The sequence below is a fragment of the Blennius ocellaris genome (genome assembly GCF_963422515.1).
Source record: "Blennius ocellaris genome assembly, chromosome: 3".
In the NCBI taxonomy this organism is placed as follows: Eukaryota; Metazoa; Chordata; class Actinopteri; order Blenniiformes; family Blenniidae; genus Blennius; species Blennius ocellaris.
The window spans coordinates 6,714,543-6,740,684 of record NC_137652.1 but is presented as its reverse complement, the minus strand read 5'-3'; the positions used below and the strand labels follow the sequence as shown (position 1 = coordinate 6,740,684).

The window sequence follows — 26,142 nt, the reverse complement described above, 5'->3', positions numbered from 1 at the left end:
TTCAAACCCAATGCCACTGGTTTTCATGTTATACCCAGATACCCTGCAAATACTTCATACAAAGACATAAATCTTACAGTAGGACCACTCCAAGCATAACAATGTGTGCTTTGTGTTTGTGGACACGAGGACTTCCCCTCATTTAATTGCTTTAGCACATCAAATTACATCCACTTGATGTGTGCAACGATCTTGGTCACAGTGCAAAAGAATAAAGTGATTGTTTTGAGAAGTTTCTTGTTTGTAATTTGTGTAGTCCTGCAGACCGCATAGAGACATTGCCTGAACATATACATATAGGACTATTTTACATTTTAGTTCATTGCATACCTTCCTGGGGTTAAAAATATATGTTTTATTTTCTCTCATATTCTGTAACTAATTATCTGGAAAGTACAAATGCTTTAATTGGTAATTAATCAGATTACTGAAATGTCTGGCCACAGAGAGAGAGATAGAGAGAGAGAGAAATGCTTTCCTGTGGCTGAAATTAGTGAAGGCAAGGAAAGGAAAGGCACATTTATTTCTATAGCACCATTCAGACACAACGCAATTCACAATGCTTCACTAAGAAAATAAAGGAAACACATTAAAAGAAGACAATTAAAAATCTTAATGTGAACTAATTAAGATCACGAAATACATTAAAACAGAACGACATAAAAAGGAGAATAAAGTGAAAACTTTATTAGGATAAAGGTAATACAATTTGTAAAATCTATTGATTTTTTATGGAAAGCCTGAGTAAATAATAAAGAAGTGAGTGTAGCAGCAGTCCTTGTGTGTTCAGGAACTTTGTTTTATAGGTGTGGAGCGTGCGTAGTAACTAAAGTAACTTTTTATATAAATAATAAATGGCCTAAATAACTACTTCATTGCGTCCCCTATGTATTGCACTGAATTGATGATGTGCTTCAATGCGTTGCGGTTTCCAAGCAGCGACACCTACATGAAAAAAATGTAAATTACATTTTCATTGTACTATGTTGTGATGTAAATTGGAAAGCAAAATCTTTTTTCTTTTTTTCAGCTTTTTTTGTTTTGTTTGTTTGTTTGTTTTGTTTTGTTTTTGCGAGAAAAGACGAGGCAGGAATACATGTTCTCGTCTCGACGACTCACCCGGCCGAAACTTGGGGACGGACCACTTCCTGTTGTCACCAGAGCCGCTCTTCACGTGTCTGCGAGAGTTAAAAGATGGTAAAATATTGAGACCAGCGAGTAGCTTTAACGGATAGTTATCATAAATAGTGACGCCGGGTGGTTGACTTGATTGACGCTGTTTGTGTGTTTTTCAGCCGAAGTCCCAGAAAGGAAGAGAAAAGGAGAAAGTGGTTCATCCGTACAGCAGGAAGGCTGCTTATCTGGCCCGAGAGGAGATCAGACTGAAGAAGAAGGAGAGGTCGGGAACGACGAGTGAAATGATATGGAACAGAAGGAGTGCGGTCGTTTTGGAGAAGCGACAGCACAGCTGGCCATTAGCAGGGAAATTCAGCTTCAGGAAGAGCCTGACAGACGGATATGCGAAACTGATAGGACCCAGTAACTGAGGAAGAGAACAGTAAACAAGAGAAGGATGCAAAACAGCTCTAAACATGTGACGCATTAAAAGCCATATAAGTATAATGACGAGGTCAACGTCAATCTAAGAATAAAAATGAACATAACGTTGTTTTAATTCAATAAAGGCCATGTAGAGCTAGATTTTCTTATATGAAGCTGCCAACTAGATCCTGAGAGGTTCCAGACGTTATTTTATTTGCATTTATGACGAATTCTATCTATCTTATCTAAGGTCAGTCGTTTTTATGTGAAAGTATGACTGCAAGGGAAGGAAGACATCAGAAGTCTTGACCACTGATTGTTTTTAAATGAAAGTGTGTGTTCACATAGCCACTGGACTGTGAAAGTCCATCTGAACATATGTAATATAGTTGATCCCATGTGGACAGCATGGATAACAAATAGTGCGAAGAACAACCAAGCATATGCCTATCTTTATTATTTAATCCAAATATATCAAATGTTTTCTCTCTTGTTGCAGGCAGAAGACTGAGAAAGCAACTAAACTGAGTAACATCGGTGAGTTAGAATAAAAAAACAAAACATTTAAGAGAGTCATGGAAAGTTATTTTCTTTGTTTATTAAATACTCTCATATTTTGGTTTTCAAATAGGTGAGAAGCTGCTGTGGTTTCAGAGTCAGCTGGAGCTGACAAAGACGACCTACACAAGAAAAGATGCCTGTGAAATCATTGAAAGGTCTTGACTGCAATTTCCTTTTTAGGACTACATCTTCTTGCACTAGGAAATGCATATTTCTATTTTAACCGGCATTCAGTAGGTTGCATTACTAAGATTACAGGTCCACGTCGTATGTTTGAGATATCCATCGATGTGTGTGTGTTCAGGTACCTCCACAGGTTCGATTCCGAACTCGAGCAGATCGAGCTCGCCAATGGGATCAAAGGTCGGCAGGGTCGTCTCCATGGCGCCAGAGAAGCCACCGTCAAGCAGACGGTCGAGAGAGAGCGGGCGCAGTTTGAGGGTGTCGGCTTTGGTGAGTCCCCTTCCTCCACATACACACACATTCAGCGATGTGTCGGCTCGATGTCTGTCATTACTGGCGTCTTACTCCCCAACTTGGATTTTTCAGAGATCCCAGATATCATCAATGCAAAGAATCTGAAAACCTTCAGGTGAGTTGAGTTTTAAAGCAGCAGCCACGTGTCCTGGTTAAACTTGAACAAAAACTGTAAGAGCATGCGGTCTGTAGGAAGCAGCTGGAAATCTGTTCATCACATTTAAACTGTACAAACAGTGGGAGCTAAACAGTATCATTTGTTTTACATTCCCAGAGAGTGGACTGGAGATTTGAAGAAACTCCCAAACATTAAACTGCGGAAGGTGTGTAACAAAGGTGTGGACACAAAGAATGATGAAGAGGAGGAGGAGGAGGACAAAAACAATCTCGTAGAAGAGGAGGACGATGAAGATGATTTGAATGAAGAGGAGCCGGACGACGCGCTGCTCATGTCAGACTCTCCTTGAAGCTCTTGAATATTGGCTCGTGACGAGCTGTGAAGCGTCAAGGACTTTGTGTGAAGACACGGCGATATGTGAACTGTCCAGCAGAGGGCGCTGCAATGGAAGAGTTAAATAACAACCTCGTCGCTGCTCAGTAACTTCACACCAGCCAGCGGAGGGGTTCTACATTCATTGTTTATTGCACAGGCAGATATGCATGGTGTGTAACCTGAATGTTCCACTTTTATACACCCAGATGGCAACAAGAAAAGAAAAAAAAAAGAAAAAGTTTGTGGATCCAAGATAGATTAATCTGTAGGTTGAATGTTGTTGGTAAAAACTCAAATTAAACCGGTACAAAAGTGGACACGTGTAAACAACAATCACCGCATGTCAGTTCCAAGTCGAGACAGAAACTCCTACAACCTAATGTAAAAACATGAACAGATGGCAACTGTGAAAACTCCTATTTCCATAAATAAACGACCAGATCAGGACCACAGTAAGCTGCAGAAAACAAAACATTAAACATCTGGTCCTCTAGAGACTTTCTATATATTAGAAAATAATTTCAGCTATGAGCGTGAGTAAAGATTTAGTTTGAATAATTTCCTCTAAGATTTTGACTCTTTGGTGTGTGTGAGGACCTGATTGTCCAGTGAAGGCCTCAGTATGCTTCAGTCGACGTGCTGAAAATATGGGCAGTAGTGAAGAAGAAGCTTCTGTTTCACACCTGGTCTCGTGAGTTACGTGGAAACTTCTAGTGCAAATCCAGAGCACAATGTCTCCGACCCCGGATCACGAGGCTTCACCCGTTCTGACATTGTCAGAATTAGATCTACTTTAAAAGGGGGGGAGAAAAAAAAAATCTTAAGTCTTTGAATCCCACCATAGGAAGTTTAATCCCGTTTTACCTCGTCCAGGTGTCCTTGGATCAGACACTGAAGTCCAGCTTTGTAATCTTTGCTCATGGCATGTGAGCACGCTGCACGGCAGCGCACTAGTACCGTCTCCCGCGGATAATCTAAACCATCAAATTAAGAATCATGTAAACTGCAATATCAATACTGGCGGTAAGGTGCAGCGATATGTTTCACAAGGTTATACGAAAAGCACCGTCGCAACAAAGAAACCCCGACTCGGCTTTTGGTTGTGCTCTCCGGAGCACTATCACTGGGGGGGAGTTTGATTTGAAGCATACTGAGACCTTGACGTGTCGCCATTCACAGGGTTGGTCACCGCGTTTTAACTGGTGTCAGCGCAGGCTAAGGAAGTGCACACGGGAGTGAACAGTGGCGGTTCGCCACCTTGGTACAGTCTTCAGGAGCTTCCTCTGCTGATGGCTTCTTTTGATTTCCTCCTCTCTTTTCTCTGCACTCTAACACCCTTCAGTTCTCGGCTTTCAGGTTTAGAGTGGCGGAGGAAAGGGTTTATATGTGTGTGTGTTTTGTTGCTATAAATCCCATCTGTTGCATCTCAAATGCAGCAGCCGAGAACATTGGAGAAAACGGCGCTGGAGTCTAGATCTCACACACACACACACACACACACACACACACACACACACACACAGACTTGGTGTGTTTTCGGGGAGTGACGGAGCGCCCCCTACCGGCAGGGGAGGAGTCGGTCAGACGGGGTTTTGCGCGGGCGCGACGGCGGCCTCCACCGACGTATCCGAGTCCACGTGGGCCTCTGGGGCCGGGCTCAGCGGCACCTCCACGGTTTCGTGCCTGCCGTTGCTGAGGGCGCCGGGCCGGGCCAGGGGGTTGTGCAGGTCCTTCTCGGGGCAGTTCTGCACGGTGATGATGCGGTTGAAGGCTTTGAGGCGGCGCCACAGCTGCAGGTAGACTTTGCACTGGATGTACATGAAGATGATGCCGCCCGTGAAGCCGATGGCCACCACGATCAGCTTGGTCCAGAAGGGCCACTCCAGCACACCTGAGGGACGGACACACACACACACACACACACACACACACACACACACACACACACACACACACACACACACACACACACACACACACACACACACACACACACACACACACACACACACACACACACACACACACACACACACACACACACACACACACACACACAGCCAGTGTGAGTGGGCCTGCAGGGGTGTGCCAGTGACCATGATGGTTGGTTCTTGCAATGCTGGGCTTACCCTGCGGTGAATAGTACTTCAGTAGAGTCACTCTCCATAATTCGTCTGCAATCAAGAGCGAGTGTGGTTTCTCTTTATTTCTACAGTGTCTGAATTAGAACTGCTCTAAGGTGTCAGTCGACGCTGCGCCCCAGTTCCATAAAGAGTGTGGACGCCGTGTGAAGTGTAAACTGAAGAATTTAAACCTCAAACTACAAAAAATTGGAAGGTTGAAGCTGTGCAGAGATTCCGCTCAATCTCCGAGTGACACTAAAGAGTCCATGAAGGCGTGTCGGAGGACTTTACATTTATATCGTCTTAAGCTCGTCCCAGAAGCTCCATTTGATCATGTTACTAACCTGTTGCCGGCCATATTTCATCATGAGATTTTTTTTCTTCCTGGTGTTTTGGAGAAAATATGAACATGTTTTTGTTTTTTAAAGTGTCAACTTTTAACATCTACCAAGTTGCATTAAGATGATTTTAAACAAATTGTGAAGGGTTTAAATGATTTTCCCCTTATTTGGTTTTGATCTTTACATTTCACACAGCGTCCAAACTTTTTGGGGAAATGTAGCATCAAGCTAATATTCATTGATATGTTTGAAGTGTTTTTTTTAAAATATATATATATATATATATATATATCTTTACATACTGTGTCTATGTTTTCTGCATTTTGTGTTATGACCACAACACACCACAAACTCCACGTAGCTCAACCAGGTATGTACTACAGCACTGAGGGTCTGAATCAGGTTACTAAAACACAAGAATCACACTGTGAAGTGAAGCCGGTCAACTACAAACTCGACTACGACTCTACTTGTCTTCATTACACCAGAAATTTTAGCTGAACAAATGTACAGTTCTTGTATTTTCTTTATATACCAGGCTTACTCATCGTGTGTTCCTTTGCTTTTCACATAATTGTAGATTTAGTGAATGACTTTTTTTTTAAAAAAGTGTACATAATTGAAAATGTCATTGTTGTAAAAACAAACCGCCAGTTTGTTTTTACACTCACAGCAAAGCGTAAAAACTTTGAAGACATTTAAAATTTGGATTTGTGAAATTAAGACCTCTGCTTGAAACCAGGAAATAAAAAAGAACATCTGATCTCGTGAAATATAATATTTTTGATCATCAGGAAATATGAGCTGAAATGACAAGATCTCAATAAACAAGGCTTGAAATAGTTCAGTTTAAGTGTAAAAGAAATATGTAATTTAGTGAAAAATCGCCATTGTATTTTTTTTTTTTTTTAGAGGAGCCTTAAATATGAAGCTTTTTAACCAACATTTAATAAAAATGCAGCAAACAAAAACATTCGTAGTGCTGATTGTATTTGATTTCTGATGTTGGAGGAGTGGACTTTAACACGACACATAACTGACTTGAGGATGACTAAAACTGGACGTGTGAAGATCAGAGGGGTTCTGGGTCACATCAACAGAGTCACGCAGGTGGAAAAGTTTAAGAAAAAGGTGCATAATTCCTTTTATTGTATTTCTTTGAATAATGAGCTACCGTGTCAAAGTGTTGAGAAAAGTAAGATCCTAGAGGAGCTTTGATGTCTGGAGATAGAGGATACACAACAAGTGGTACCTGCATCCGTCGCCTGCTCATGTTTTCATGAAGAGCGCGAAGAAATCGTTTCTGCGGCAACAAGCATCCACCACAATGCCGTCACACCACAATCCTGCTCCTCAAGTCTGCATAAAGGATCTACCACTGTAGCAGATAAATCTGTTTTCCTTTGAGACATCTCACTGACAAAACCCTGTGACCTTAGTGTCACGGCGAAGATGGGAAAAGTGCAAACAAAGTTGCCATGGAGACGGGGACAGTCACATGCCAAACAACGCACAGCTTTCACGTGCGACTACAGAGGGACTTCACCTGCCAAATGGAGAAACAACCACGTGTGCTTGTGGAGATCTGCCTTCCTTTTAAGTTAAAGAATCTGTGCGCCACTCTTGTCTTCAGGCTCCCACAGAAGCAAGATTATCACACGAGGACAACCTGTGGAGCTGGAGGTGTCCGTCTTTCTGCGCTGATGATCTGACACGCCTGCTCGCCGACGTCACCCATATTCAGTCGCGATTGTCTCCGGCATGAAACCTAAAAAAAGTTCCGAAGTATCTGCAGGATCCAGACAAGGTCCAGCATTTGACCTCTTTGGGAAACCGTCAACTCTTCTGGTAGTGCAGCGCTGGTGTCTTTGCTGTCTGCTGCGTGCCTCGTGTCTACTTCCTGCTCGTGGCTGTAACTCCAAACGGCAGTAATAGCCACCGTAGTGAGAAGGTGGTTAAGGTTCTGTGGCTGTTCGACTATGATGAAGGTTGAGCTCCTCTCACTGTAGGACGACATACACGCCTAAAGTGAGACACAAGTAATGTGTCTCAAGGTCCAGCCAGTTGGATTTAAAGTCTTATAAGCCTTTATGGGCTGCGTGAATTACTCAGATTATATATATATATATAAAAATAAAAAAATAAACTCCTCCACTTTGTGGCGACTACCAATCCAAATATGAAAGGATTACAAATGAAGGAAAGCATTTTTTTTTCTAGATCAGGTCATTTTCCTCAGAGTTCACCATCGTACACTGCCATGTTTCTATTCTTCCCCGACGGAAGAGCACAACTCGTTTTGGGTTTCAATCCAGTTTTATAACCACTGCAGATTCTCCTCCAGGCTTCCAGGTGGAGGGTGTTTGTGTTCATTGTGTAACTTTTCCAGATGACTCAAGCCAACACACCGGTTCTATAATTGACAAGGATCAATGTGAAGCAAATACCACAGGGTACCCCGTGCTGTTGTTTCAATAAAAAGGAGGAATTTGAAGTTCCGCACACTGCGTGTCTCTGATGAGTGAGTGAGGAAGGAGGAGGTGGTGGGGTGGGGGTGGGGGTGAGGGGGGGTACGGGTACTGACCGTTCTTCCCAAGCCTGATCTCCTCAGTGGTTCTCTGGATCAGAACGTAGACTGACCACAACATACACATTATTGCTATCAGGTGAAACAACACTGAACAGAAGATCTTTCTCCTCTCACTCTTGGACATGTGTAGCTTCTCCCACTGGAAGACACACAGGGAAGGGGACAAAATAGAGGAGATTTGAAGGACGACGAAGACACTTTGAGTTCATACCCACTGCACCCTCTTTTAACACCTGCTGCCATCAAGACGGTCAGAAGGTGGGTTGTCACACCTTGCGCAGAGGCTTGAGCTTCGTCTCCATGATGAAGTCAAACTTGCAGAGCTCGCAGCAGCGGGTGTCGGAGGATTTGATCCACTGGTTGAGGCAGGACTGATGCACAAAGCTGAGGCTCCCGGTGCAGCGACAAGGCATGATCAGCGGGCAGTCGTCGTCCCCCTCACAGTGGCAGATTCTACAAACGAGAACACAACAGGCACACGCCAAAACGTCACGGGGTCTTCGGACCGCAGTTCCCGTTTCGTCGCATCTTCGCTTTTGCAAAGGCTCACGCCGTCATCAGTGGCGCCGACACACACACACACACACACACTCACCTGCAGACCTCCATCTCAGAGTCATCGGAGCAGTATCGTGGAGTCGCCCCGTTCATACCGCAGTGTGTCTGTGGCGTGGGCACCGACATGTCTCCGCCCCCTGACCCCTTCTCCTGGTAATTCTTGGTGATGAGCTCCTCGCCGTCCTCTGCTAGCGAGGAGCTGCCGGCGAGGCTCCGTGGCTCGTTGGCCATGCTCTCCCACTCTCTGCTCGGCGAGCGCTCCCCGGCTGGACTGTGGCCGTCTCTCTTCCTCGAGCTCCTGTTGCTGTGGCGCTTCTTCAGGCCGCCGTCGCCGCCGCCGTTGCCGTCCTCCACCAGCGGCTGGTTCTCCTTCCCGTCGTCCGAGCCCACCGACTGCAGCTCCATGATGTCCGCTCTGTCGCCCCCTGCCTTGGGCCCGTCGGCTGCGTCCCGCTCTCGGCTGCTCCCGCTGCGGCGGCGGGCTCTTCTGGCCTTCTCTTTGCTCCAGCTGCGGGCCCCGCGCTTCGCCTCGCCCTCCTCCGAGGAGTCGGACTGCGGGGCGGCCGAGCTGCGGAGGCGGGGGGGGAGCTCCCTCCGGTTCTTGATGGAGCGCTCCCTCTTCTCGCCCAGCTCGCTGCGGTCGGAGCTGAGGCTGCGGTCGCTCTGCTCCTGCTTGCCGTTGGTTTCCACGCAGTCGAAGGCGGTGCAGCTGTTCCTCTTGCGGCGGTGGCGGCGCTTCACCTGCTTTTTCTGGGCCTGAGAGGAGGAACTCAGAGCAGCGCCGGCGACTCTCACGGCAGGAGAGGCGTGTGCGTTCTGGTCGTGTGCATGGAGCTCAGTAGAGTCCTCCACTAAGCGGGTCAGATGGCCAGAACTAGACAAACACATACACACACATGGACATGAGTGAACTTACGGCGAGACAAGATGAGAACGCCATGAATGAGACGTTAACTGAACAAATGGAATGAAACACGATTAGACAAATCAACAGGATCAATTCACTCAAACAGAGAGAAATTATGTATTTCCTATTAAATATAAGTTCTTTTGAAGTCAAATGAAAATGTTTATTTCGCTGCAAAAGAAAGGGGTCACCACAGCATCTCATGTCTGTGCTCAAACCCCGGTCCCCAAATTATACACAATCTAAATCCCAAAAAGCCCATTTAAGGCTAAAACTGAATTCTCAATCACTGTCATGCAATCAAACGACAGTTTGACACCTGATTACATGATCTATTTGTGAGATCATTGAAACGAGCTTCTCATTCACATACTATTTAATTACTGTAAAAACAGTGTCATTATTGGTGCTATGATCTCTTTGAAATTGAGACTTGCCAGTTGGATAGTTTCCATCAGTCGTGACTGACTGGGAGGAAAGTTACAGCCTCTGGAAAATAATGGCTCTTATAAAACACACCGGTGGCAGTCGGTGAATATGGGATGAAAATGAGGACGATATGTGACAAACACACACACACACACACACACACACACACACACACACACACACACACACACACACACACACACACACACACACACACACACACACACACACACACACACACACACACACACACACACACACACACACACACACACACACACACACACACACACTTCATATATGTCCAAGCTGCCAAAAGACAGAGCAGCCATTAGACCACGAAGCTAAAGGAGTGGCGTTGGCCAGCACGCCGCCCACACCGGCTGTGGGTATAATAAGCTGAAGGATCCCATTCCTGCAATCAGTCATCATCCTCCCTGTTGGAGCTCCATTGAATATCAGCATCCCTTTTCGGGTTGTTATGCCGGCGGGGTGCGACAGACCAAACTAATTCTGCCTCCTACTCAGTGGAAAGACTTGAAACTCTGCATGTTGGCATCACAGTGAGAGGTACCGCCAACAGGCTTTGGAAATGATGTTTGTGCACCACTCTGTACACTCAGTGGTTCTCCAGGTCTCTTCTGGGGTACGTGTGCTGAAAGAGTCAGCTGCCTTACCTGCATATGTCCTGAGAAGACGGGGATATCGATGTCCCGGAGGCTGTGGTAAGTCCAGCCGTAGAGTTGCTGGCCTGCAACAAACAACATGCTGTATTTTCATCCCATGCTGCTCTGCAAGTACAACAATCTGTCAGCAGTTAAAACGGCCAATGGATTTCACTCATGTAGCGCTTTTCAACTGCTTGAGCTGTCCCAAAGGGCTTTATACCGTTAGTCACGTTCACCCGTTCACACACGCATTCACACACAGAGGCGCTGTGTTTTCAGCACCGCCTCTGATTTATAGTTTCTGAATGAACCACGTGACAATAAAATATTGTGTGGTAAACAAATGTGAGCACAGGAAATGGTGGAAACAACACCGAAATTTAAGGAGCTGGCTTTGAAATCTAAAGACCGGTACAAAACCGTGGGCTACATACCGTAATTTCTGGACTACACGACACCAGTTTTTGTCACACGCTCTGAACCCTGTGCGGCTAATTTATGGATTTGTTTATGGGTGAACGAGCTTCATGCTGTCAATACGCGAGTGATGCGTTCAGGTGCATCATGTAACTCCGACCCTTCTTTGTTTTATTTTTAAATTTGATGGGTGCGGCTTATTTTAAGGTGCAGAAAGTACAGTACACTCCCAATGAAAATCTTAAAAGACCAGTTACAAAATTGCAAGAATTTCCATTTTGTGCGACTGGATCTTTAAAAAGTAGCCAAGTAGCACTTCAAAATACAAAAAGAAGGAACGGGAGCAAAGGATAAAATATTTTGAGCAGGAAATATATTGACAACAACAATTTAACTGAAACAGGTCGTTCATCAGCAGATCAAAAGTTTAAGACGACAGCCTTTAAAGGTGAAAATAAATGTTCTGAACCCCGCGCAGCTAATTTATGGAGCACCAAGCGTTCACACATTCAAAGGTGGAATGCAGTTTTATTCTCCGACGAGAAAACATTCAACCGAGTTGTTCCTGGTGGCTTTTAACATTAATGGCGTGACGAGGAGACGCCACCCGAGATGTTTTCTCTGCGGCACAGAGGAGAGGGCGCCATGGTGATCTGGGGTGCTTTGCCTGTTTGCGTCTCCTACTCCCATTTCTGTTGATTGCATGTTGAAGCTCTACTTAGAACCTTTTTAAGATCCAGCTGTGCAAAATGCAAAATCTTCAAATGTTGTAACTGGTCTTAGAATTTTGATCAGTGGTGTCGAAGAGACTTTTCAGAAAACAAAGAAGTCCTTTGTGAAATCAGATGTTCAAGAGCAGTGAGCAACCCTATTTAGTCAGGAGTATGTGATTTCTATACGACGGTAGGCTACTCATATTATAATTAATGAGTCAAGCCTATGAGCTTCACTAACTAAAAGGTCTTTCCACATCTACTATGGCAGCATTACTGATTCAGTTTGTCACGTTTCCCTCTGCACCATCCCAAACTCACTGCAGAGCGTGACAACACCAGAGATTAATGTGAGAGACTAATTTATGAATGTATTCTCCACTCCTTTATTTCTATACTTCTCAGGACAAATCTAATGGAAAAACATGCCCTTCCAAAATCGCATGTTTAGACACTTAATATTCTCTTTTTGTTGTTGCCTCCTCGTGGCACAGCTTTAAAATTTGGGACTCAGAGAAACAAAATGTAACGTGAACCCAATAAGTGGGAAGAAAAAAAAATCATATTTAATATCCTTCCAACTTCTATCAAAATAATCACAGAGGCTTAAAGCATTTCGGCGTCCTGGCGATCAAACATCGACATTGTTGCAGACCGCACTCTGCCTGGATACACAACGCTACCATACATGCTAAATTGTGACCCCAATTTCGGCCCGTTGGAGCGGTTACCTTGGAGATGTTGCTGGATCGGCTCCCCGAGCGCCCAGGTGCCTTCCTCCCCTGCGGAGAGGAGCAGAGACAGAAAATCATTCCGGCCCAACAACACAGAGACAGATGTAGTGATTTAATGCCACCGCTGTGCAGCCGCAGGTATTCACACCAACCATTTCTTCATCTTCGCCTTTTTTCTTTTTTTTTCTTTTCCCCCCGGCACACAACAGCAGAGATAACTAGAAAATTATATTGAAACAGTATTTCACCACAGTTGTGTCACCTGATGCTCAGGCCGTCTCAACCGGAGCTGGAGGAAACAAAATGGAGTTGATCTAATTCCAAAAAGGCCATTTGATACACCCGCGGTGACTTCAGGCTAGGACTTTGTGAGAGATTCACATGAAAATATTAAAAAACTAAGAAACTGCAACCTCTTCAATCAATCAATCGATCAATCAATCAATCAAATAACATTTATGGATCTATGTAGCACGTTTGATATAAATTTATGTATTTCAATAAAGTGGATGTGGATTAAATCAAGAGGGAAAAAGACTATATATAAAATTACTTTAAAACTATCTGAACTTCCCCCCCCCAAAAAAGATATATTGATAGAGCTGTGCCTGAAGGTCTGAGGTTGATTTACCAGCTCCTGCATTACAAGAATGTTGGTTATGTAAACAGGTGCTCAACCCATTGATTGTTTTATTCCACGTTCATTCTGTACAAAATTACTGGTACTTTTCAAATTAGACTCTTTGAATAAATGGGTATTTGAAAGCAGATACTTTTCCACATGCACTTTATGTTAAAAGCTTTATCGGTTTGTTAAAACCAGAACCAAGCAGGTTTTAACACCCGCGGTTGAAGTGCAGTTTTCATTAATGACTCGGTCACGCTGTTTACGTTCTCAAAGCCGCCGTCAGAAGTCGAGGGCTGTTACATGTCCTTGCCATTTCATTGGGACCTGAGCTAAAGCCAGCCAATCCTCTTACCTGGCTCTCCCGCTAAGTGCACAAGACATTGCCCTGCAATGTGTCTCTATTTAAAGTCAACTTAAGGCCCTTTTTCTGGAACATCCCAAAGCGTTGCTCCTCTGAACCCACCCTTGAACTCACCCATCAGACCATCCCAAGCCTCATTTCAGACCCGTCAGCACTTTACGTAAGTGTCATTTGCCAGGAGACAATGAGGCTGAGGATGTTTCCGAGGACACGGGTAATGAAAACAATCACCCCCTCCTGGAACCCGAGTCACGTGCTCAGATAGTCTCCAGACACCTGGGCAGCCATTCTGGCTCCTGTCCACTCAGTTTTAAACGTACAATGATATACTGTATATGCTACCAGTCAAAGTTTTTTCTTTGTCACTGAAGGCATCAAAACAATGAATGAACATATATATATATATATTATGTAGTAAGCAAAAAAAAAAGTGTGAAATAACTCAATAAAACCTGTTTTATATTTGCTCTCCCTTTGCTTTGATTGCTGATGTTCTGATTCTCTCAGTGGGCTTCATGTGGTCGTCACCTGAAAAGGTTTCCCAACAGCCTTGAAGGACTTCCCAGAGATGCTGAGCACTTGTTGGACCTGTGGCCTTCGCTCTGCCGGCCGTCTCATCCCAAACCAGCTGGACTGGGTTCAGGCCATGCGTCTCTGTGTGGCATTCAGCTGCGCTCTAATTTGATTTCTGAGGCCGGTGATCCAACTTGCCCTCGGCAGCAGAGGTGATTCTTGGTCCGTCTTTCCCTCATGTGACACACATTCGTCGTGATGGTTGTTTGGCTACACTTGGGGACACATTCTAAGTTTTCAATTTTCAGGACTTGACTGACCTTCAGTTCTTACAGCAATGACGGGTTGTCATTTCTCTGTACTTAGCTGATTGGTCCTCGCTAATAATATGAATTCCAACGGTCGTCAGATACGGTTGTCGGCTGTCTGCCAACCTGACTTCTGCACAACGTAGCTGATGAACCGAACCACGTTAAGACGGCAAGAACTTCCGCAGGTGAACTCTGACAAGGCTCAACCATTTCAGGTGACGACCTCGTGAAGCTCGCTGAGGGAAGGCTGAGGGGTTTGCAGCGCCGTCACTAAAGTGAAGGGGAGCTACTTTGACTTACTTTACACTGTTTTATTTACTATATAATTTCATAATGTGTTCATTCATAGTTTTGATGCAAAAGAAAGAAAGAAATTAGTGAATGAGAAGGTGTGTCCACATTTTTTTACTGGATGTAAAGCAAGCAGAAAAACCTTAAAAGTATAGTGTTCATAGTGCAGTAACAAAAGATATAGTTTTAACTATAAAGCTGTTCTGAAAAAGGTGCTTGTTAACAGTGATAGACTTTTATATTTCAGAGTGACTTTAAGAGTCAGACCATCAGAATTCTTTTTGTGTGACTTGTAACAATAAAGATGTAAATGAGTAGAATTAAAGAAGTTATACTTCTTCCTACCCCATTTTTGAACATGTAATGCACATATTGTAAAAATTGGTGTGTGTCATGTGAAATCTGGATTACTAATTCGAATGATTGTCTTTTTTTTAAATTCTTTGTCTTTCTCTATTTTTTATTTTTTTTTGTACATGTTCCTAAATAAATCAATCAAAACCAATCCGCGTCACAGTCACGATAACACCCTCGAGTCAAACTTGGGAAAGCTACCATTTGAAACTCCTGTTAATGTTTTTACATTAACTGGAGTTAAACCAACGAGGAATATCAGCTCTCACACCCAGAAGCCTCACGGCTGACAGTTCGATCAGACAGGTGCATTATGGGATCAAACCTGGCCTTGCCTTCACCACTGAACAACACACCTTCAGCTTCAGGAAGCCTTTAATGTGGAAGCACATGGGTTGCAGTAGAAGCTCGGCGCTCACACCAGCACTGGCAGTGCCAGGAGGAGCAGCTTGATAACCGGCCAACTGTCAGCGGCTGCAGCGAGTGGGAAGAGGGAAATTAAGTCAAAGATGAAGTGAAGAAAAGTGAGAGCACTGCTCTCTCATCTTATTAACAGGATGTACCGGGGAAAAAACTAAACAGAAAGTAGGGCTGGACGAAAAGTCGATTAACACACAGTTTTTTTGGCTTTTTATTACCATACCTTGTGAGTTTCCGTAGTTGCTGTTGCACTTTTGCTTAAACCTTGTTTAAAGCTTCAATTTGTTGAATTCGCCTCATTTACTTTTCATTTTAGGGTTGTTTAAATGCATTTTGGTTCAGAGAAAAATCACAGCAATGATTGAAGCAATGCACCTTTGACAATATATTTGATATCAGCAATCATTTTAAGTGTATTGAGAAAAAACTAATCGAAAATCCAATTTTTATTTTTCTGAGGCCAAATTGCCCTGCCCAAACAGAAAGCTGATGATGTTTGCTATAGTCGATTAGTAACTCCTGTGTGTGTATATGTGTGTGTTTTACGCCAAACTGTCCATTTGTTCCCACCTGCACTTTCACTACACACGAGTTTCCATATTACAGACATGATTTGCGCATTTTTTGATTTTTCTCATCTAAGATGGATCATAATGAGGCCACACAGTGACATAGTGTTCAGTGGGCTTGTAGCATAGTGAGGGGGTCCTGGGTTGGAGTGTGAGTGGGGTTGAGGGCTCTTTACATGTTAAGTGCTATGTGTTCTCTGTATTTGCGCCACGGTGACCCCATGACCTTTGGTCAGCAGGGATGGGCTCCAGCATCCCGCAAATAAGTTGGGGGGGGGGGGGGGGGGGGAGTGCAACAGAATAAGAATGGAACAAATTAGGGATTTTATGAAAACTTTGTTCAATCTGACTTAAACTGTTGCAGTTGTAGGTAAATGATGAGGAAGCCTTTGCACTCTTCTGAGAATCTCCTGGATCTTAAGACTTTACCAGTTGCTTTTCAGCAACTGGTAAAGTTGAAAGTGTAAACTTTGATTTATTTATATAAAAAAAATTTTTTTACTTTAAAGTTACTACTTTGAATGCATCATATAGGAGGATTTTCAATTTTTCTTCAATACCTGACATAAAAAGAAAGAAAAAGGATCTTGGCTGTAGCAGCCCACACAGACGTGTCTGTGGGTACACTCTGTGCAAATCATTGAAAGAAATCAGGGAGAAAGTGACAAGTAGAAGACTGCATCATCTAAGCTGATCAAGGGATTTTCTTGATGACCACATTTAAATCAGTTGCCCTGCTCACAGTCAAAGCAAACGCTGCTCGCGGCAGCCCGAGGTGTTAAGAGGAGTTAGACACATGGAGCAGATTGAAAGCACACGTTTGTTCAACAAGACAGGTCGGCCGCCCCTCCCAAACGGCTTATGATCATTCAAGCCTCGCCACGTTTTCATACAGCTGAGGTCACTCTAAAACGGACAAATATGCCTTCTGGAGGAAATATTTCAATTTTTTTTTTCCCAGCCTGCTGCAGTTGTCGGATCAAAACTGCCAAAATCAAAAGTATTAGACAAGCGGAGCCTCAGAAGATATGACTCGCAGAAGCAGACAACATTTGATGGATTTTAATATTAGCCGGGGTCCTTGCGGCACACAAACACAACACAGAAACATAGCCAACTGAAGCGGACTCTTGATCTGACAGCAGCGGGATTTACAGCTCTGCGTACGGACGACAGCAGTTTTTATGTTTGTCAAAAGGTGTGAATGTCAGCGTGTGAGGGCGTCGCCTGCCTTTGACCAAAGTCGGCTGCTACGTTTCATGAGGGTGTCAACTGGACAAAGTGTTGGCGTTTCCATCACTTTTCGCATTTCCAGTTTATTTCATCTTGCCTTCCAGTGTCTCGGATGGTGAACTCTGGTGGGTGGAGTGATCACTGCTCTAATAACGGAGAAACATCTTTAAGATCTGGAGCGTTTGTTTTGATGACAACTTCACCCAGAAGACAACCGTTTGCATCCAGGTGAAGGTTTGCCTCCACAACCTGACAAAAGCACATGAATAAAAAACCAAAAAAACATGAAATACTATTAAGGGTAACTATATTATTATTTCCCATAACTTGGTGAAACTATGATTATTCACATTAATCATACCGGTCTATCCGGTTTGCAGCAATAGCAATAGAAAATTGTTCTTCAGCTCAAATTGGGCCTTAGTTCTCAATCTTGTTGGACCTCATCTGTAAAGATGTGTTGGTATGAGCCAACCTTGATTAATAATTACTTGTTATCTGATAGAGAAGGATTTCTACCTTCCACGCACCTGAATCTGGAACAATGTGTTTACAGTAGACGTCAAGAGGCTCCATTTTTAAAAAAAACCCTAGCGGAGCCGTCAGCAACTTCTTCCACTACACTGATGCATAAGAAACTGTGTCAGGCTGCTGACGGCGAGCTCTGCTTGCACTGCTGTTCAAGACTCCATCCTCTCCCTCGAGCAAACGGGGCTTGTTTAATCAGGATTCATCATCTGTGCCACGTGCAAATAAACGTAAGGCATAAACAGAGAGCGAAAGAGAGACAATGCAAATAAATACAATTTGGCCCCGTTTACATGACAACGAATATGAGTGTATCGGCAAACCTTTCTTCACTTTTGGGGGGTCCGTCGAACTCAAACCCAGTGTGCAGACGCACTGTATCTGCAAAGTTTTTAATCCGGCTGCCGAGGTGGAAAGATTCTTTCACAGCTGCTAATCCCTTCCATAGATGTAAACAATAGATACCACACGGCCTCTCAGTGCCTGTTGACGCCACATGCATATATATATATATATATATATATATATATATAAATAAAGATCCCAGGCTAGAAAATCCACAAAAACGTAGACACATTTTAAAGCTGAGGAAAAGCGCTACCCTGTGGAAGACTCCCCTCTAAAGATTTTTTTTTAAAGTTTCCATAGGATGGAGCGGGAGACCGTCCCAAGATGGCGGCGCTGTAGGCACGTCACAGTCGGAAGTCTAGTGTTTTATATCTATGATGTCTCCTGCAGAGACTGCCGGAGGCGACGTCGCCTGTTACTGCACATGCGCATCTCTCCCCCTCCCTCCGGTCAGCCAGTTGTAAACAAACATGGCGGCTCGCGGTCAGTATTCTAGTTTTATCCTCCATATCAGTAGTTTTACAGTTGAGCCTCACCCCTGATAGCATCCGATGCGTCATCGGTCCATACGGATTCTTCACGTTTATAGTGTATTGTTCTCTGCACACCTCTGTGTGGTTTCATTACGCAATCAAGCAACGGTGCCCTCCCGTGGCCCGGCATACTAACTACATTGTTGTCTCTCCGCTGCTGCAGTGTGAACACACTCCTTTCTTTTAACGGATTAGGTGTTGTCACGTGAAACACTGTCATGTAACCAGGGCCGAAGAGACAAGTTGATTTGCATTAAACTAAGTGAAGCTACTCATCAATTATACTAATATATGGTATTACAAACATGGATTAAAAACACTGTGTAAAGAATAATGATGTTACATCGCAAAGCATCCAAGTCAAATCTTGTAGTTTTGTAGGATTTTTTTTTACTTTCTATTTTTTTATTCTGCTGTGTGAATGTGTGAAACGATTTGCGGAAGCAGTGGTTTGGAGGCTCGGTTCACAGGACGACTTCACATCTCTTTCCAGAAACATTTCCATGCCCTGTACGGCGACGGCGGCGGCGCAACGAGAAAAGAACGAGAAGCAGACTTCATTTCAGTGCTGAAGGGATTAGTAGAAAGAGGAAGACCGGGTCAATAGTCGGTGAACTGACACGATGTGCCACCGATGCAGGTAACCATATTAACCATTACACATTTCCAACTCACACTCTCTTTCTTTACTGTCAATCTTCAACTCAAAGACACACGTCAGTCCTGGATTCCTCTGGAAATCATTCCCATACAGCCACACAACAAGTCTCCAAGTCGAACCTGAACGCCTGAATGATCCACGACGCAACCAAGCACCCGCAAGCTCAGCGAAAACAAAACCAGCAGACCAATACGAGTGGCCTGCACAGCATCACGGGACCAGAGCAGCACAGAGCAGGCCGCCTCCACATCCGTGTTCCAGAGTCATCGTCCCACTGCCACTTACCTGAGCCTCGGTCGCTCTGCCGGCACTGCGGCTCTGATGTGCAGCAGACACTCTTGTGAGTCTGTGCGAGGACGTGTGCATGTTTCTGCAGAGGGGATTAAGTGATGTAGCGTGGACTGAGGGATGTATTTTGGTTCTGTACTCTGGCACGTCGACAAACACCTACAGCAACACTGAGACAGACAGACAGCCACGGTAGCTGCAGCCGCACACTTTATGTTCACCCACAACGCGTTTTAACAGCGGCACGCAAAATGTGTCTTTTTTATCATTATTGATAATGATAAAAAAAGATTTCTAACGTGTCTCAGTTTGAATTATGGATCAAAGACTCAGATATTATGAATCATCAAGGTTGTTGTGTGTTTGTTTTTAACTGACGGGTCTCCATGGTAACCTAACCAGATAAAACAGCGAATGACTTCAGATTGTCGAACTCAATTCCTCAATGTCTTTTTTATTAACTCTGAGGGTTAATGTGGCATTAAGGTTAATTAGATCATTGCGATTACAATGAATAATGAATGAATGAATAATGAAATGACTGCTGGAGTAAAATCTATAGCTGTTCAAAATGTGAAAATCCAGCTGTTGCCTCAGTGTAATAGATTTTTTTCCTCCTCTTTTATTGATCATATTTGTAATTGTGTGTGTACACTTTGCATTGCTTATACTGTAAATAATGCCCTGTATGTATTCCGTCTCTATTATTCCATTGTCGTGGACTAATAATCTTCCATTTTCTGCATTTTCTAATTAGTTACTTCCTTTAAATGGAAAAAATCTATTGAATAAATAAGCTCCCCCAAAAAATTTGACTATTTTTTCAGTGGTTTATTTAGAATTTTTTTTTTAATGTGTGATTGTAATTTGTTGCTTGGTTAATAACTAAACACACCAATAAAACATGTATTTTATTTATTTATTTTTCAACTAAAAAGCCGTGTGATGTGATTCCGCCAATTGCTGCAGTCGATACATTAACCGCCTGTTATTACGAGCGCATTTGTCCTGGTGACTGTGTAACTTACTAATGGTAATGAAACATGGGGCACTTTTTGCAAAATAAATCACTGACGCCTTTGTTCTAAACCACAACAACCGACATATTCTGACATCTCATGGTGAGTGATGATTATTGCCTATTTGGTGTTTGAGATCCAAACTCTGACTCCTGGTTATCTCCATGCCGTGTTTATTAATATGTCATCAGATCCATTGAAGAGAATATTTTCCTTTCAGTGGACTGGCAGCAGGAGTTCGTGTCTTTGTGTGGCTTCAATGAAAACTTGCAGTGTGTTTTGCTTCCTGCTGCTGTTGAGGCTCCAGCAGTGACATTCTGCTGTTAAAAGTTTTCATTCAGTGGTGAGTTTAAGTGGCAGGCTTGTAAACCTGTCATCTTTATCACTTTGGCTAAATATCTAGTGTTTTGTGTCGCATAATATAACGGAGCTTTTACTGTATGTGCGCAACTGTTAGGCGCATGGTGCGGCGTGTGCATATTGTCGGCGTTACAGTAGAAAACGAACTAGACATCCCTAAATTCTTCAGCACCGTAACTTTAAGATCAAGCTCTCCTATGGCAACAGCAAAAAAAAAAAAACCCTCTGGCGCCACCACTGATGTCGCCCCATTGGATACTGATGGCTATTATAGAAATAATACATTCATGAATATAATTGAGCAGTTTGATACTTCTAAATTTGAGAAGCAAATAGCCGTTAAAGAGTTATTCTCTATTCTCTAAGTTATGCCCTGGCTGGACATTGGACAGCAGTGCTGAGTTCCTGAAGTCGGTTCTTAACCTGGTTTTCACTACTTTTGGCTCTTTGGCTCCTCTTTTTGGTTGGTATTTGCAAAGAAGAGGAAAATGTCCAAGCTTTTAATGAAACTGGGGCTCAAACCTCTGATTTTACACTTTGCTATGAGAGTGATCAGTTTCAATCCAGTGTATCACACAAACACAACCTGCTGATGTCAGTGGGGGACATTCGCTTGTTATGTATAGTACATCGATGTGTGGTCACATGCTGTGCTAACGATTCCTCTGGATGACACCATAACGCGGGGCAAACCTCGACATCCAAATGAAACAGGCTGCAGCTTTTTGGATGAAATTATTCCAATTGGTTTGTCCGATTTAGCTGATTTTTTTTAAAATGCTGGAATAATTAACAATTTCTCAGTAACAGTATTTTATAACTTCCACATTTCTCCCTGTATCTTCAAAATGAAAGATGCTACGTTAAATACCTCGGTATAGATTGTGCAGGATTTCGAGAATTTGTGAGAATCGTGAAAACGGACACGTCTGTTTCACAGATAATAACATCCAACACCCCTCGGTGACACGCATACTGCTGATGCTACTCATTGATGCTGATGCTACTTCAGGAGGAGACATTTTTAAGATAAATAGAAATAAAACACAGTTTGGGTAAATTTTCAATCAAATGCAAATGGGAAATAACCATTTGTTTGTTTGTTGAAAAATATTTTGAAACGTTCTCCAATGATGAGGTAACAACTTGTGGCATCACTAAAAATAGACAACAAAACTTTCAAAAGAACAAACGACAGCACGCTAACCAAAGCAGCAAATCTATAAAAAAAAAATTTTTTTTAAACACTTTGGTTTACTGACGCACTGGTCGGAGCGAATACAAAAAACCCCATACAGGACATGTGTGGTACATGTGTCGCATGGTGGAAACTCTTTGTCCTAATGGTCTGAAAGTGGTCCTGCCTGGACCGAATCTTCAAATTAATCTGGGTCCTTCTCTTCTGTTTGCTTTCAACTGTAACAAAAATAAACATGTTCTGAAATACGTGTCCCACTTTTCCCCTTTATTCAGGCAGCCAGCAGCAGACATTTGTCATGGAAAGAAAAAGGAAGAGGAGGTAAGACTCAAACTTGAGAGCCGGAACACTCCACAGTTCGTTATTTATAGCCGTTCGCAGCGTGTGGTCGCCGTCCTCGTCTCCTTGAGAGGAAATTCGGCTCCTAATGAGAATTATTTGGGGGGTTTTCACAGTTGTGTTTGGCTTTGGAAATGAGGGGACGGATGAGATGTAAAAAAAGGTCCGACCAGCAGGGTTCAGTGCTTCATGCTGGACTAGATTAGATTAGATTATCCAACCACATGGAGAATTTCATCACGATGAGGAGAAATATAAACTACAAGCAGCAACTTTGTAGCTCCATGACTTACTGGTGTTTAATAGAACCTTTCTTTCCACATATTTTATTTGTTGAGGACATTTTTTTAGAAGGAATCACAAATCTATCCCAGGATAAGCAGTCAGAAAATAAATGGATATACGTTGAAGGAAGCCCACAACTCACTGCAGCAAAAGCAGGTTCAACAGCCTCTCACAGGGGACTCTTCAAAACTTTCTCATTTCAGAAGATTTTCAGTAAATCAAAAAATAAAGCGGGCGACACAGAGGCAAACAGGCGATCGTGTCAGAGGAAGACACTGAACGGCTTTATGATCTTAATCTTGTGCGGGCGTAGCATGAGGCGACGTGAAGTGACACTGAAGGGTGCCTGGCGCGATGTGGCTCATCGTGATGCGATGCGACGCTGGATGAGGCGATGCGACAGGATGTCAGGCCACTGGAAGTACCAATCCCCAAGAGTGAGTGAGAGAGTGAAGAGTGATAAAAGGCTGTCGAGTGCGTCAGTACTCAACATGTGAATGACTCAGAAAGAGACAGACGGCAGACTGTGAACTGCAAACTGGAAGCGGAGGCAAAAAAAAAACACACACGTGCACATGCGTCCTCCTCTACGGGAAACAAGATCAAAACTAAAAAGACCCCGCAAATAACTTCCCCCTGCACACGAACGCAAAGAACTTCAGTGGAATCCTAAGTCTCCCTAATCTGACTAAACTTTCTGCTCTAAGCCGTGAGAAGTAAGAACACACACTGAGAGATCTGCCGGCGTCCGGAGGCTCGACCAAGACAGTCAAAAGGTCAGAAACTCACCTCGCTCTTGTCTTTGGAGCGATGCGCGCTCTTGCCATTGCTGGCCGTCTCCTTGGCCGGGACCACAGTTATCTGCTGCACTGGCATGCTGCTGTCTCCAGGCAACGCTCCGGTGTGCTACTCCCGCAGCATTACCGGCTCACCGCCGTCCCGTCCACCGGCCGCCTTCGACGGAGGGCGATGGCGCTCTGAGCTCGCTGTGCCTTCTCGGCCCAATCCGGATCATCCAGAGCAACGGAGATGGAGCGGGATCAGGTCACCGTGGCAACAAGAAGACAGCTCCGAAGATGGTGGGGTGTGAGGTCGTCATGACGACTGGGATACTACTCAACAGTGTGCAGCACCTCCTCCTCCTCCCTCCCTCCTTCACCCTCCTGCTGAGAGAGACAGGAGAGGAAGAGTTGAGATGGAGCCGAGCAGTAAACAAGGAGGCACGCAGGATGTGTGTTGTAATTGTGAGTGTGTGTGTGTGTGCGCGTGTGCGAGTGTGGGTGTGTGTGTGTGTGTGTTTCCTGGAAGGGCGGAGCCAGGATTTTGTCGTGCCTATAACAAGCAGAAGGTCCACCAGGATTAGGGCTTAGACTAACCTCAATCTCCTCCTCTGACCACTGGTGTTGCTAATAGGCTTACACAACTTGTGCACATGGATGACACACACACACACACACACACACACACACACACACACACACACACACACACACACACACACACACACACACACACACACACACACACACACACACACACACACACACACACACACACACACACACACACACACACACACACAAAAAAGTGTTACTCGTCTCAGAGGTGTCTCTGAATCACACATACAGACGCACCAGTGAACCAGGTGTGTGTGTGTGTGTGTGTGTGTGTGTGTGTGTGTGTGTGTGTGTGTGTGTGTGTGTGTGTGTGTGTGTGTGTGTGAGGGTGTAATCCAATTTCAGATGGTCTCAGGTCATGCAGATTATGATTGATATAACTGGAAAATGTGGGACTTAAAGTGATCGCTGGACAGCAAACTGAGGTGAAGAGGCATGTCTGCCAGAGGAGTTCAACCACGCACGCACGCACGCACGCACGCACGCACGCACGCACGCACGCACACGCACACACACACACACACACACACACACACACACACACACACACACACACACACACACACACACACACACACACACACACCTATGTTTCAGTGTATTATACAGAGGTATATTCTGAAACGCAAACCCAGGTTCAAACGGCTCCTCCTCACTGTTTGATTAAGGAACACTTTCACACTGGTGACAACTGTCGGCCGGAAAGGTTAAGACTTTGCCCATCTGTTTGTTCAAACCCTTTTAACAAAACAAACCAGAAAACTACAATTATTCATATAAACCTCAGGATGAGAAGATCAGGTAGTTTGAGGTCAAAGTTCAGGGCAGGCGTGAGCTCAAGAACCATAATGAGCTACAGAACTATCAGGAAATATAGTTGGGATATTGACAATAAGGTCACAGCGTAAATAAGTTGGGCAATAATATTTCATGATTGAAACGTTCAGAATTAAGTCTAAACACAATTAAAAAAATAAGGTGAAAACATCAAAATGAAGTTTGATTTCTTAAGTTTGAATTAGAGTTAGAAGTTCCCCTTCATTAAAGGAATGATATAATAAATCACAATGTAGCCTTATAAAATCTACTCAAGACAAATTCAGGGAGAAACTGAGTAAAGGTCCAAATCTCTGGTTTGAACGCTCTCCTCTGACCTCTGACCTCATCAGACTTACAGTCGGACCCCTAAAAGGGAGAGTTGATCCTGATCCCCTGTGGATCTACCAGCTCATGGGGATCATCAGGAAAATACTGAAGTGGGACTGCAGTTACTTTCTGGTGTGTCTGATTATCTGGAGCAGTTTTATTGTGGCGGTTACATTATTTATTTACATTCTTTAAGTTGTTACGGCTGCTTGCTTGCTTTAACCTGAAGTTACCACATATTTCTGTTCTCTTCAGATTATTTTAACAACGCAAAGAGATTGATTCGATGAAAATACTGACGCCGACTCGACATGTGGTCCATGCATCAATGCGACATAATTCAACTTCACTGGAAAATGGGGAAGTCAGGGTGTGAACGCTTTGAGGCCTCTCACAAGAACGTCATTGAATTCACATTTGCCATGAAATTTAAAAAAAACGTATAAATTGAGCTTCCGTCGAGACGTTCGGCTCTAAAGCCTTTTGCGACTTGATGCACTAAACTCTAAAATGTCAAAGTCACACTTACTTACATACTGCAGATGTGAATCCGCTGAATAAATGCATTCGTGCACCTGATGTGAGAACTCTGCTTTAACACCCGCAGCGGCACGGGGCACATTAATAATTAGGGTTAATATGATCTCACTTGAACTTGAGAGGGGGAGTGTCAGTCACCTCTTCACAGTTCTGGCAAGTGTGTGACAAAGAGATAGTGAGGAACAAACCAGTGTGTGTGTGTGTGTGTGTGTGTGTGTCATGACACCACAGTGACTTGCCCTGTGGGGATGCGTTACACTTCAGGCT

The 26,142-nt window shown here is 43.9% G+C and overlaps 2 protein-coding genes across 2 annotated transcripts; one reads left to right on the top strand and one right to left on the bottom strand.

The window, feature by feature from the left end:
• Positions 1-1,156: 1,156 nt before the first annotated feature.
• Positions 1,157-3,388, top strand: tma16 (translation machinery associated 16 homolog). The gene is made up of 7 exons (XM_080520969.1): positions 1,157-1,197; positions 1,296-1,399; positions 2,042-2,079; positions 2,174-2,258; positions 2,408-2,556; positions 2,653-2,695; positions 2,855-3,388. Exons 1-7 carry the CDS (start codon positions 1,195-1,197, stop codon positions 3,045-3,047), a joined length of 615 nt encoding a protein of 204 aa, XP_080377095.1. The 5' UTR covers positions 1,157-1,194; the 3' UTR covers positions 3,048-3,388.
• A 1,265-nt stretch (positions 3,389-4,653) lies between these two features.
• Positions 4,654-23,619, bottom strand: marchf1 (membrane-associated ring finger (C3HC4) 1; the record flags this gene model as incomplete). Its single annotated transcript, XM_080521000.1, has 7 exons — positions 4,654-4,964; positions 8,122-8,266; positions 8,400-8,580; positions 10,699-10,772; positions 12,551-12,601; positions 19,589-19,673; positions 23,582-23,619. The coding sequence occupies 7 exons, from the start codon at positions 23,617-23,619 to the stop codon at positions 4,654-4,656; spliced, it is 885 nt and encodes a 294-aa protein (XP_080377126.1).
• Between the last annotated feature and the right edge of the window lie 2,523 nt (positions 23,620-26,142).

Excerpts from the sequence above, each read along its gene's own strand:
- tma16 (XM_080520969.1), top strand. Across the intron at positions 2,259-2,407 it reads GCCTGTGAAATCATTGAAAG|GTACCTCCACAGGTTCGATT; the intron begins GTCTTGACTGCA and ends GTGTGTGTTCAG. Across the intron at positions 2,696-2,854 it reads AAGAATCTGAAAACCTTCAG|AGAGTGGACTGGAGATTTGA; the intron begins GTGAGTTGAGTT and ends TTACATTCCCAG.